Source organism: Eupeodes corollae, chromosome 1 (genome assembly GCF_945859685.1).
Source record: "Eupeodes corollae chromosome 1, idEupCoro1.1, whole genome shotgun sequence".
NCBI lineage: Eukaryota > Metazoa > Arthropoda > Insecta > Diptera > Syrphidae > Eupeodes > Eupeodes corollae.
This window is the reverse complement of record NC_079147.1, coordinates 174,448,735-174,463,415: the sequence shown is the minus strand read 5'-3', so window position 1 is coordinate 174,463,415 and position 14,681 is coordinate 174,448,735. Positions and strand designations below refer to the sequence as shown.

At 31.8% G+C, this 14,681-nt stretch overlaps 1 protein-coding gene across 1 annotated transcript in view; it reads right to left on the bottom strand.

Moving 5' to 3' along the window:
• The window catches only part of LOC129940568 (opioid-binding protein/cell adhesion molecule homolog), a 92,127-nt gene extending 77,652 nt beyond the window's left edge, over positions 1–14,475 (bottom strand). The window contains 2 exon segments of the mRNA XM_056048947.1: positions 12,647–12,978; positions 14,280–14,475. Coding sequence (XP_055904922.1) covers positions 12,647–12,773 — 127 coding nt within the window. The 5' untranslated portion in view covers positions 12,774–12,978; positions 14,280–14,475.
• Positions 14,476–14,681: the final 206 nt, after the last annotated feature.

The following is a 14,681-nucleotide window of genomic DNA, read 5'->3' as shown; positions in this document are numbered from 1 at the left end:
TAATTAGCCAACATTAGCATAATACATATGCCTGAACGCCCCCCCAACAGAGTAGAAAGATGAAGACACCAAAGACATATTCTTCGAGCTCTGGACAAGACATATGAGCAGTGCCCTGGCTATGACATTAAAATGTTCTTAGGTGATGTCAACGCCAAGCTAGGAAGAAAAGACATCTTTGGTGCTACAATCGGGAGGTACACCACCTCCGACAACGGATTTAGGCTGATCGATTTCGCTGCGGGTTGAGACAATCTGCTAGCTAGTACGCAGTTTACACATCTTGATATCCACAAAAGTACACGGAAATCTCTTGATCAATCAACTTTTAACCAAATTTAACACATTGCAATCGACGCACGGCACTTCTCCAGTATACAGGATGTCCGAACATTCCGAGGGGCGAGCATTGACTCAGACCACTTCATCGTTGTAGCCAAGGTAAGGCCACGGATATACCGATCCAAGCCAAAACAAGGAATTACGCACGACTCTCTAATAACCCCTTAAAAAGTCCTATGCTGCCTGCATTAAGCATTGAAAACCAGTGACAACATTGCCTTGCATCCATCAGAGTTGCCGCCTCTGAAATGCTGGGTTTCATTCCGCCTCCACAGCGAAACTCCTGGTTTGACGGTGAATGTCGACAAGCACATGCAGTTAATCAACAGGCGTACAAAACGGCACTGCACTGAAGGCTCAGAGATGCTCGTGAGGAGAGAGGAACACCGGTTTATTAGATGGAAAAAAAGGGAGCATGAGAAGCGAGCGATCGAGAAGATAGAGAGATGTCACAATTTTACCAAAAGTTTAAAAAAAAAACTCACAAATGTATCAGCCACGATCCGAAGCATGTAAGGACCATCAGGGAAACATCGTAGTTGAACCGCAGTGTATTTTAAGAATATCTGGCCTTGATAAATTGAATATAGCTATATTTTAACTGAAGTCCAACAAACCCGCTGCAGCTAACGGCAGTGCTGCGAATTATTCAAAGCAGCAGTGTATGACTTGGTAGGGAGCATGCACCATCTCATCTGCAAAATATTTTCTGAAGAAATCATGCCCGATGAGTGGAAGTGAGACTCATCAGTTTCCTGAGCATTGCATATAAGATCCTTTCTGCCGTATTATTTGAACGTCTGAGGCCGTTCTTCAACAACTATATAGGTTCTTATCAGTGTGGTTTCAGACCAGTTCACCATTGAGCAAATATTGTAGATCTTGGAAAAAACACAGGAACTTCAAATCGATACCCACCATCTCTTTATCTATTTTAAAGCAGCGCATGACAGCATCTATAGGGAAGAGCACTACAGAGCAATGTGATTAGTTTGGCATCCCTGTCAAACTCCACCGGTAGTTGTGGAGAATGTCGATAGAGAATGCACGCTGCTCTATCAAGGTCGAAAAAAAACTCACCGATGCATTTCATGTCAAAAAAGGTTTAATAAAGACGATGCACTGTCGTGCTACTTCTTCAACATCGTTCTGGAAAGTATTGTTCAAAACTCAACTGTCAACACTAGAGGCACAATCTTCCAAAAGTCCATCCAATTACTCGGATACAACGATGATATTAACATAATTGGAGGATCAAAGCGTGATGTCATTGGAGCGTTTTTGAGCATTGCGACGAGAGCGGAGGAAATTGGTTTTGTGCTCAATGAGGGAAAGGAACATTGAACGACGATGTCTTGGACAAAATATTACAATGGACAGCTATAACTTTGAGAAATTTGAGGACTTTGTCTACCTAAGCACCGCTATAAACTCAGACAACGACACCAGCGATGAAATCAAATTGCTGCTTCTTTGGACTTTGGCAATTGAGTAGTAAAGTAATTTCTCGAGCATCTAAAATCACCATCTATAAGAGACTCATCATCTCATCTCATCATGTTGATTGAGGCCCAGTTCCACCCCGTACTGTAGTGCCACCTTAAGTGAGCTAAATCAAACTAAAAGCTACTTTTAAACTTCAATCGATTTATGACTTCACAATTCTCAAAAATTTAAGAAAAATTAACAAACACTTAAGTTTTTTGATACGATTATCATGTGTGTTTTTTTAATGGGTTTAGTACGAATGAGAAGATATAAAGAAAAAAGAAGAAACTCAAACATCTACAGAATCAAAAGCATCCTTTTATAATTCCAACCAAGCCCGCCAAAACTAAAAATATTTCTTTTTTACATCCATAGTAAATTACACAATTACAAGATTTATCCAAGAAACCACATGAAAGTAAATAAGTTTTTCCAATGTTATACGAAAAAGTTCACACCATCATCACGTCCGTCGTCGTCTTTCGCTACTGACGGTATCGGGTATATCGCAAGGAAGGAAAAGACTTTCTACATTTGTTTTATTTATTCTGTATCTGTATCTACTACAACACATATCCTAGGAATACATCTCATTCACCAATTGCCGTATAATGAAGCAAAAATACCAACACTTTCCTTCAATCCTTCCACCTATCTTATTTCTTCATTTGTGCCACAACCCACCACCATTCCATGCAGAAAGGAAGGGAAGAGTGTAGAAAAAAATTGCCTTAATATTTAAACATTCTGCTTCTTATTTGCAAGTGTCAAAATATATTCCTTGTGGCGAAGAGGAGGCACAAATTAACACTTTTCTATTTGCACTCATTAGGACCGCAAAAATTCCCACGGAGACTCTTCTTCAAATACTCTCTTGTCTTCCTCGCCCATCAGTATCAGCTGCAGGGTATCTGTCTGTACTGCTTCTACATGTGGTGGCGTTAGACCAAGCAAGGCAACCAGCCAGCGTCAATTTTATACACAAGGGGAAAACAAAGGGAGAAAGTGAATTTGAACAGAATCCTGCCGCAGATTTTCTGTACCAAAACGTTGCGCTTGAGGAAAATTTACACAAAAGAGGCTGAAGCAGGCACAGGAACAGGAACAGGATACAAGGCAAACAAGCTCTGTATAGTGAAGGGAATTTTCCTTGTTATGTTATTCAGCGAAAGAAGGCACACAAATATAATATCCTTTTCATCAGCGAGCACACTGTGTAATGCGATACATACCATTTGTCGATGGAGAATATACGAAAGTACGTAGATATAGAGGAAAAACATTGCATACACAGGACCTTTTAAATATCCAGCACGAGATGGGGTTTGGTATTGTGCAGGGCTATTGATGAGGAATTGCTATTTTTTGTTCACACGGGTATTTTATGTGCTCTCTCACTTGAGTCTTTTGCTTATCATGTTTCGATTGGATCACGAACTAGAACTTCGATACTTCATACCTTTGGGATGAAAGCAAAAATCCGCAGTGCATGGCACTGACAGAGCATAAAAATATACAACATAAGGACGAGGAGTGGGGATTACAGAGACGCTTAAGCCTCCTTTATTGGAATTTTCGCTTTCAGCTTTACATTTTTTTATTTACATTTGTTCCTGCAACTGGATCGGAGAAGATTTTGGATTTTGGAAAACTGATTCTGTTCAGCAATAGATGGGGTCTTGTTGGTATTGAATCTTTTCAAAACATGACTACCGAAAAGAAAAAAAAAACAGATTCTTCAATGCTTTTGTGATCTGAATTTTAGATCAACTTCGTGTTTTTTTTTCTTTCCCGTTGTTGTGCCAGGTAGTATAAAAAAGTGACGGAGAATTAAAATCTTGTATTTATTCAATGCAATTTCATTTTATTTTTCATATCCATTTTTGCTGGTAATAAAGTAACTCAAGATAAAAAGACAACAGTATTTAATGAAATTCAAAATCATGTCAAAATTATTATAAAATTGATGTTCTTATAGTTGGCCCATGTGAAATGTGGAAGACTTTTAAAGTTCAATTTTGACAATATGGAGATTCGTAAACTGTCAAAACTTGTATAAATAACCTTACTTAACTGTGACGGCCACTTTTGGCAAAAAGTAGTACATTTACAAAATTACAAAAAATTGTGTTCTTTGCAGCGCCATTTGTTTTTAAAAATAACTACAAAAATTATTTTTTCTGCATCATTGTTTTTGATTTTGTGGTCAGAAAACTTAAAAAAATGTTTAACTTATGTATGTCGTTTTCTAATTGCCTTTGAAATTTTTGTGAAAATTTTCAGATTTTTAATGGCAAACAGTAGATGAAATCTAGTTTTGAAATTGCTTACGAAATCTCTTTATATAAACTTAACTTAAACTTAAAGTGTTCAAAAAATTTCAAACCTAGAAGTGTGTTTTTTTAAACACGTGTGCGTGTGCATCTCGAATAAATTTTTTGTATCTCAAGTCTCAAATAGATAATGAAATCTGAGATTTTTCCTCACTTTACCACCTCTTTCAGATTCACAAATTTGACTCAACTCTAAAGGTATGACTAACTCATTTTGTGACAGTTTTTCCACCCTGAAAATCTGAGTTACAAACATAAGAAATTCAATCTTTCTCCGATCGAGTATCGATACTCGAAAAATGTCAATTTTTTGTCCGCAGCCAAGGAAGAGGGAGAAACAGTTCTTCATCTTCTCTGGACATGACCTGCTCTGGCTTCAAAACGCAAGAATTACCTAGGAGAATTCTTCTTTAACGATCTAAATCATATCAGTATAATCAGCCTCTCACGTTTCGTAAGAGACTCAAACTGGTTCCATTGAGCTTAGGAGGAAGCCTCAATATTCATGTGGTATCACAATGGGCCATTAAACTGGCCTAAGTGTGTCCGTTTCCATCTTAGACTGCCACTATAACCCAGCCTTACCTAACCAATCCGCAGCCAGATTTAAATTTCAGTTTTATCCGCAGCTGCGTGTTGTATTTGTTACACATGGAAGCTCCCACTGCGGATACGGATAGCTGTGCCAAGAAAACACGTCTAATGGACCTAATGTCACTTTTATTGCTGACACTATTATTATTTATATAATTGAAATTAGTGCATTTACTTTTGTAATACAGTTTTTTTAAGTGCTGCCATGGTACATTTAATAACAAGTTGATATTCTATTAATATACTGATGAAAACGATGAAATTATATAATATATGGAATTTTGGAGTCAAAAAATTAAACGAATAAATCAAGATATCAATAATGACAATTCTTAAAGCAAGGCCTTAGTTTCATGTGTCCAGATTTTAAACAAACTAAAAATATGATGGTAGTTTATTATTACTGAAACTTAAGGTTTCAGAACTTTCAAACAGTTAACGATTCTCAATCTTGAATTCAGCATATTATTTATGTAAAAGTATTACAAACTTGTTGGATGTGAGGGTTTATATTTTTTCTATTGGGGCATTAAACATTTATGGTGATAATTTATTTCACAATTTCGCCCATACCATTTAAACGATCATTTGTGAACTCATAAGAATTAAATAAAGTCTTTATATTATTCAGATAATTTTAAAAAAATGGTGTATTTAAGTATACATATTTGAAAATATAAATTTTGTACACTTGATCTTAGTTTTTGTTTTAAGAAATTGATTTGGATCTTTTATGTAGATTTAATTTTGTTTTACATCTCTATGAATAAAAATTAAATAATAAGCCTTTGTGTAAACGGGATTTCCTTATTAGAGAGGTGAAGGAATCAATATTCTAATATCAAATTGAAAACAGAAATATTTGTGAATGTGCTTCTTTTAATTTTTTTTGCAGTACATTCCCATATAATTTTATAACAGGAAGAATATGATACATATGCCATGATTTTAAATTATTGCTCATATAACGAGCACCTTCATATGTATAATTTATAGAAACATAAAAGTTGTTACTTTAAGTAAATTTCTTATTGTCGTATACACTGACAAAATTGCTAAAAAATAAATGAATAGAGATAAATCTTATCAAAGGCAGGGCTCCCAGGTATAATAAGATAAACTAAAAAAAGTGTTAAATGCAAATAAAACCTTTCATGGACCCTGCCTCACACATATAATAAATACTTGTGCTTACTTATACCTGTAATTTACCTAAGCGGGGGGTTGCAGGATTTCCCCTACAAACCAAACTGTTGAAAGTCTTTACTTCGCTTAAGGGTAATATGACCAACAGATGAAAACTGACCTTATTTTATTTCAAAATGTCTACTGATTTCGAATTGGGTATTCTTCCTGTTTGACGTCAATAAATTAAATATGTATATAATATAGATGCATATTCATTTTCATATATTAGAATGCTAGCTGTAATTTTTAAAACTTTTCGATGACCCCATGGGAAATTATTGTATTCGGTCAGAAAATTTTTAGAATAGAATCTTAATCAAAGATTTTTAGAGAGATTTTGAAAACAAAAGAACATATTGACTTCAAAATTATTTCGTTCTTTGCTAAATGTTGTTAACATAAGATAATTTTTTATAAGAACCCGATAATTCGTAAAAATTAGTTTTCAACTATAAAGCTCGACATCAAAAACAAATGTTGAAATGAAATTTAATTTATCATCATTGTCAGTATTTTGTTAAAGTTAAAGAAAAAACACAGACGTATTAGAAGTTATCATTGTGGGTCGCATCTCAGCCACTTATTAACTTCCCATAGGAAGTTATTGTAATGGGTCCGATTTGTCAAATTGAAAATTTTGACATTTCTCGACGTTTCAAGGTCCCTAGAGTCGAAATAAAAGATTTTTAGAAAGATGTCTGTGCGTGCGTGTGTACGTACGTTTGTACGTACGTACGTTCGCGACGTTTTTTTCGTCGTCCATAGCTCAAGAACCAGAAGAGATATCGACTTCAAATAAATTTTTTTATACAGATAAAAAGGCAGAAAGATGCAGAAAGGGCTCTCAAGAAAATTGCGTGGGTGGTTTTTTTTACCATAGCAGTTTGAAAAAAAGGGGAAAATTTTGGTTAACCCTAAATATCTTACGAACCAAAAACGCTAGAGACTTGAATTAAATTTTATATAATAGATTGTAACGTGATACCAAACAGGTATATTTTTTGAAAAAAATCAATATAACGGTTTTTTTTTAAATCAATAAAACTGAAAAAAAAAATTTGTCACCTCCAAAATTTTACGACTGAAATATGATTTTATCCCTAAAACAATTTTGTGCAACGAAGAATAATGTTTTTGACATCTGATAAAATTTTGAGAAAAATCTAATTGACAGTTTTTTTTATAAAAAATAAAAATCTAAAAAAAACATTACTCAAAGTTCGTAAAAATTGAATATCGATTCAAATATCTTTTCAAAACTTAGAGATATTGGCTTTTATTTACTTTTATTTTTCAAAAAATCTTGTTGTCAACATTCAGTTAAAGTTTGAAAAAAATCGAATTGACTGTTTTTTTTACAAAAAATAAAAACCTAAAAAAAAAAAATTATAAAAGTTGGTAAAAATTGATTTTCGACTCAAATATCTTTTCAAAACTTTGAGATATTGGCTTTAATTGACTTTTATCTTTCAAAGAATCTTGTTGTGAACATACAATTAAAGTTTGAAAAAAATCAAATTGACAGTTTTTTTTACAAAAAATAAAAACCTAAAAAAATGTATAAAAGTTGGTAAAAATTGATTTTCGACTCAAATATCTTTTCAAAACTTTGAGATATTGGCTCGAAATTTATTTTATTTCACAGAAAATATTGTTTTCGACATTCAGTAATTTTAATATAAAAATCCAACAGTCCGTTTTTTCATATAAAAAATAAAATCTACAAAAAGAGTACCCAAATTTGGTAAAAATTGATACGAGTACATAAAGACAAACTTTTAAGCAAGACAAATCGACAGACTGGATGGGAAGTTATCAGTGTGGGTCGCATCCCAGCCTCTTTTTTTAAATTCTTTTTATACCCGTTTGTCAACGTCAATATATCTCATTTAAACAAACTAAATTCGAACTTAACTTTATACTTTGTAAATGAGGACATTTTGTATATGTATATAGTTCATATTATACTTAGCACAAACAGTTATAATGTAGATCTTAGTTTGATTTTATTAACCTACTTTCAATTATTAACATACATCCACAAATATAAATAAATTTTAGGTTAAAAAATAAAAAAAAAATTATATTTAAACATAAAGAGAAATTTCTTTGACCATATCCTACGCAGATGTATTTTATTGCTATCAAATATTTATTGCAATGCAGGACAATTTTCTACCTGCCTACACACTCAAAGCTCTATCTATAAATGATCGCATTGATAACTATATACACACTCTTTTAATAATCAGGATAATGATGCAACATTATAATGTGTTAATTCAGGACTAGGAAGCAATTATTTATATAAAATTCAATCAAATATTATAAATTATAATTTTCGCGTTTATTGTGAATTTTGCAAAAATAAATTTAAAATAATAAAAAAAACGTATAAGTTTCATAAGCTAATTAACAAATGTATACTAATGTTGAAAGTTTTTTAGAAGCCAAAAAATAAATGATAATGGTCTTTCACTGACATAACATGTTTACATTTATAAAAACAAAATCTGTTAAAATAGCATTTAATGATGTTATTTTTTAAAATACTTCCCAGAACTTTTGACAATCCTTAAATTCATGAAACCGTTATTGTCAACTATAATTGAATCAGTGATAAATATTTATATACTTAAACTTTGTGAACTTCTACAATAAGGTATTGAAAAGTACCGCATCCGTGCCAGTAACTGTGAATTTAATGCACAAAATAATTTAAATAAAAAAAAAGTGTCTGCGATGCTACCCACACTGGTAACTTCCCATTCCATCTGTCAATTTGTCTTGGGATTGGGTTCGAAATGCTGTATGAATCAAAATACTGTATCTCAAAATGCTGGGGTGGAATCGCCTAAGGTGATAATTGACTATCATATTCATTCCGTCTGTGTAAAATGATTCAACTCAATTCAATTCGATTGAACATTTTCAGATTCAAATTGTCAAAATTCATTGTTGCCATGGTGAAATTTTAAATTGATTCTAACTTGAAAACAACTAAATAGAAGTATCAAATTAGCTATGTTTGTATTTAATTCTTACTTTTCTTGATTTTTTTGGAATCTCGTAAGATTTTTCGGTCACAGTGATAGTAATGTGTTTTTTGATCGAAAAATAGCTAACTAAGAAAATGTTCCAGTCGTTTGTGTGTCTGGTAGCTCTATTCGGAATAAACATATTTGTTTGAAAACGACTATCACATTTTTGTTGTGACAGATTTTTAGGTATCAATTTGACTATCACCTTACAAAGATCAAATTCGTTTATTTTCATGGTCAATTATCAACAATCAGCTTAGCCGATATCACTCCTGTATTTCAAAATACTCTATGTATAAAATACTGCATGATCAAAATGCTGTATCTTAAAATTCTGTATTTCAAAAATCTTTACATCGAAATTCTGTATTTGATAATGCTGTAAATAAGGCTAAAAAATAAAAATCATTTTGACAATTTAAAAAATTGAGCACTTTTTACATTATCAAAAAGGTTTTTATTTTTTAACTTTATTTACAGCATTTTCAAATACAGAATTTTCATCTTATGCCATTTGATCCCTCTCACATTTGAACATTAATTGTTTCTATCTTAATCAACAATTGCACTAAACTAATTGAATTGAAACTTCAAGTATTATACAGTATTGTGAGATTCAGTATTTTGACAATACAGCATTTTGAGACACATTATTTTAAATGTAGAGTATTTTGAAATACAGAATATTAACAATACAGTATTATGACCATACAGTATCGTACAGAATTTTGACCATACAGTATTTAAAAATATTTTGATTTTATTATGAAAAACGGACTGTTGGATTTTTATACAAAATTTACTAAATGTCGAAAACAATATTTTCTGTGAGATAAAATTAGTTTGAAGACAATATTTTTAATTTTTGGTTTGTATTTTTTGTAAGAAAAGCTGTCAATTCGATTTTTCTCAAAATTTACCAAATGTTAACAACAATATTTCTTATAAGATAAAATTAGTTTGAAGTAATTTGAAGTTATGTTTTTAATTTTTTATAAAAAAAAAACTATGAATTTGATTTTTCTCAAAATATTAATAAATGTTTACACATAAAATAATTTTTTGTTAGTAAAATATTCAAGGGGATACATTTTTTTTCAATTTTTTTGGTTTATAAAAAATCGTTAAATGGATTTTTTTTAATAAATTTATTTGGTATCACATTATAATATATGTAAATGTTTTAACATACTTTTGAAGGTTTTCATTGTATTCGTAAAAATACTTCAAAAATCGATTTCTCAAAACATTAAGACAACTTTAAGTCTGGGGTGGCTGGTAACGACATAATAGATAAGATGAGCAAACTTGGTTTGAAAATTGGATGCTTAGACGCCATCATTGAAAACAAACATTGCAATTTTCTTGGCAGGTCGTTTACAGCTGTCATTTAAAATGTCTGTCATTGAAAAAAATTTCCTGATTGAAGTCCACCGAAAAACTTTAAGTTACAGAAATCTGTCATTGGAATTGTGTGAAATTGGAACACAAATTAGTGGAACGATTCGTTTCACTTTTGAACATAAAAGTATCAGCAGTTCAGAAAAATGAATTTTCGTCCGGAAAATAGAAAAATAAATTTTTAAAGAAAAATAAATGCGTAATAACACTTTTTTTCTCAAAAAAAAATTCCTTGTGTGATTTCCGATCGGTCAGTATATAATTTTAATTTCTAATCAAAGGTAAACATCCTCAGATATCGATTCAAACATTTTTCCTGATCGATTTCAATGATAGCTATAACTGGCGCCTTGCTAAAGAAAAAGTTGCCATGAGGACAACTCGAACCTCATCTCGATCTATTTTATGAAAATTATCAGCCGAAACTGCATTTTCACTAAGGCCCTATCACAATACCGCAACTGAAAAATCAATTACGTTGGTCATACAAAATTAAAAAAAAAAAAAAACACTTTAGCACTGATTTTTGTAAGGCTACTGTGTTAAAATACATGCACGTCTTAAAAGTATATTTACTTATTGACTTTTAAATATACTTTTAAGACGTGCATGTATTTTAACACAGTAGCCTTACAAAAATCAGTGCTAAAGGAATCAATGAAAAACACAGTCAAAATATCCACCGCCTTTACGGATAGCTCCAAAACCAGCGGAAATATGAAGACAACTTCAAGCCTACTGCCGGTAAAGATTTTTATTATAGATGCTCTTTACTTTTTCCCGCAAATACTACTGAATTGATTTCCAGAAATATTACGATAATATAGCTTATGTATCAGAAAACGATAAAGGCTATAATTATGCAGGTATGGTATTGTGCGAAATGAACTAAAATAACGATAACTGTCAATAACTAACAAATTCTAACATTTTTTAACTATTTTAGAGTTCGCTGTAAAATCCGTTGGACTTATAACACTTACATAATTTATGATCACAATATTTATCTTAAATGGTTCTAAAAAATCTTGTAAGTGTAAGCCATTGTGTCCGAAATAGTGAAACATAAATACAATCAAAAGTAATTCTAGTGCTTATTTTGTATTATTTAGTTTATCCTTCAAATATAATAAGAACTAAAAAGGCATATTATTAAGCATACAGTCTTAACTGGAGATGCCAGGGAGGACAGTGTTTTTATACCACTCATCCAAATCATAATCAATAGCTAAACTAATTAATGTTAAACACCTGCGGTAAACCACGACTCCTGCATATCTACACCGGACGCAAAAACATTGTTCAATACAGTTTATATGAGTATTGAAGTATCTACTATACCTATGATTTTCATTACTGATAATCATTAAATACATCCGCACATATATCCTCAAAACAAAGATTTTAAGTGAGATAATCATCAAAAACAATAAAGTTTCAAATTACATATCATTACACCTTCACGGTGAACTTCTAAATATTGAAGATCGAACTTCAATGAAAGGTTTGTCTATATTTGCAAGTCTCGAAGCCTTAACAAAGCAACTCTCTTTGTCTATTACACCTTCACTGTGACCTTCTAAATATTGAAGATCGAACTTCAATGAAAGTTTTGTCTATATCACCAAGTCTCCAAGCCTTAACAGCGTCAAAATGACATTAGTTAATGTGATTTTAGCTTCTTATGTACGTATTTCTACCACAATAAGAGATTTTTTTAATAGGTTCGAATGAAATTGGTCAAGAATTGTAGTAGAATATACCTTTGACCTGTTTCTAACTAAACAGAGCTGCAAAATTCTTTGCATTCTTAACGTCTTAAATGGATGTTAAATGTAGACTCTAGTTCAATTAGACTATGAATATGTCCAATAGTTGTATGATTACGATACTTTTTTGAAACAAAAACCCTGCTGAATCCTTTAGTGTAGAAATGATTGCGTATACCAAAGATGAAAAATTGCTTTTGCTCGTCAGGGTTTCTCTTCAATTGAGGAAGTTTTTTTATGTAACTCAAAAACTGAGAATACATCTTTATAGTTATATAGATTATTATAAGCTATCAGTTTCACTGAAAGCTAGTAAATATATGTATTGACATACTTCATATACACTTTACACATATGTATACCTGATATATTGAAAATAAAAACGTAAAACTTAAAGAACTGCTATTAACTTCTGAAAAATATTTTACCCAAGAACCATCGACCTTAAGACAAAAATATGCCCTTATCAAAAGCCTCTATAAACACTTACCAAAATGTGACATATCCTGTTCATCTGAGTTGTTCGGCTCACAATATCCATAATGTATCAATCCAACAATATTGATGACACCCATCAAATGAAGTACATCCTTGCGTTTCAGTTTTATTCGTGTCATGTTTTCTTCAACCCCCTTCCGATTTAAAAAGCCAACGGAATAGCAACAAACAAAGTTCTCTTACCACGACTCGTCTAACCGCATATCATTCATTATTTTATTTTCCCAAAAACACGTGCACACGCGGAACCAAATATTTGCTCATATTGATGATATAAATTATTGTCTCCCCTCGAGGATAATGCTCTTTCCAACACCTCTCTATCTATGAAAAAAAAAACAGTAGAAAAAACACCAAGCGCGGTTTTCCAAAACAATAAAAACAAGTGACTTTTATTTGCGGCACATGTATCTATCTATAATTTTTTTTTAAGGAATGGAGTGTTTTTTTTGTCAAAAATACAAAAGAGACTCAAATCATTCAATGACTAAGAAAATAAAATTAAAAATAAAAAAGGAAAAATTTACACTTGTTTATCTTTTATAATGTTGACTTCACCAACATCATTGTCGTCATATTTTTTTCTCACTAAAACCCAATGACAATAGGGATCAAAAGAGGGCGCCACAAAAGATACAAGATACTTTTTTCAGCACTTCTTTTGTGCTTTCTCGAATTCAAGAAGTAAATTTGAAGTCGACACAAAACAGAAATACGAGGATAACAAGGGAGATAGCAGATATGTAACAGTTTGTTGAAATGTCAACTCAATTTCATAAAATATACGAGATAGGTATCCTTTTTTGTTTGTTGTTATTGTCGCTTTATTGTCGGGGTCAAACAATAAAAATTAAGACTAGGTATAGGTAAGTACCTATAGAAATTCCTTTGTATTACCGTATAAGCGTATCCTTTTGGCAGCACACTTCACTGATTACACCTTTTGAGGGTTATTTTTTTCTTTATGAACTTAAGGTCAAAACTAAGGATGGAAATTGACCATACCACACTGTTAACAGATGTTGTCTATTAATTTTGCCAAAGCGTGTAAAGGAGCCACCTTCTCTCGTTGATAAGCTTAACGAGAGGGTATCTGTTTTTTTGTGTGGCCTCCTGATTGAGTTTGTTTTTGTTGTTGTTGTTGTTGTTATAGACATTAAATTCTACTAGTCATATCTTTTTGCAGGTTATCATTCGGGTTTTTGATATTTATTACCCGTCAAATCCTTGTCACTCTCTATCATTCAAATGAAAAGGAAGGAGAGTTCACATTACTGGTTTATTTTTTTAACTAACTTTTGCAAACACTAAATTACAAGTGTCACGCGATGACTGAAGGTTCCTTTTTCTGTGAAAAAATAAATTGTGTTATTCGCAGTGCGGTGTGAATGAAAGGGAAACCTAACTAGGTATATTGGTGTTATCCTTGCTATGGCAGAGCTATTTATTTCGTGCATGCAAGAGACAATAACTACGATTAAGTAATAAACACAACGTATCGTGTATACTCCTACATGATATATTTTTGCTATTATTTTTTAATTTTCAGCAAATAAACACAAAAATAACACGTCGTCTTCGCACAATACGTATTTTTAAAGTTTGTTAGATAGACAAAAAAATACCTCGTCTTATCCCACACGACTTTTATTTTAATTTGTGAAAAACAGACGAAATTCGTTGACAACTATTTTAGTTTTAGTTTGAAAAGTATGTTTCCTTTTTTCGATTTGAATGAATTTCATTTATAAAGCAGAGACTAACGCGACCACAATCGACAAAAGTTAAGACCAAACTAAACTAATTTACTTAAGCCACGCACTGATTATACAAGGATCACAAAGATATTCCTGTGTCCTCGCTGTAATATTATTATTTGGTATGGAGGAACAACATGCATGAAGCTCTTAAAAAGTATCTTTTTGCAGACGTAATATTCAAGGCAAAAGTACTATAAAACAATCATGCGCATTTCATTTTTAGTACTCTCTTCACTTCTGATCTGACACTTTATAGCTCTAAAATGA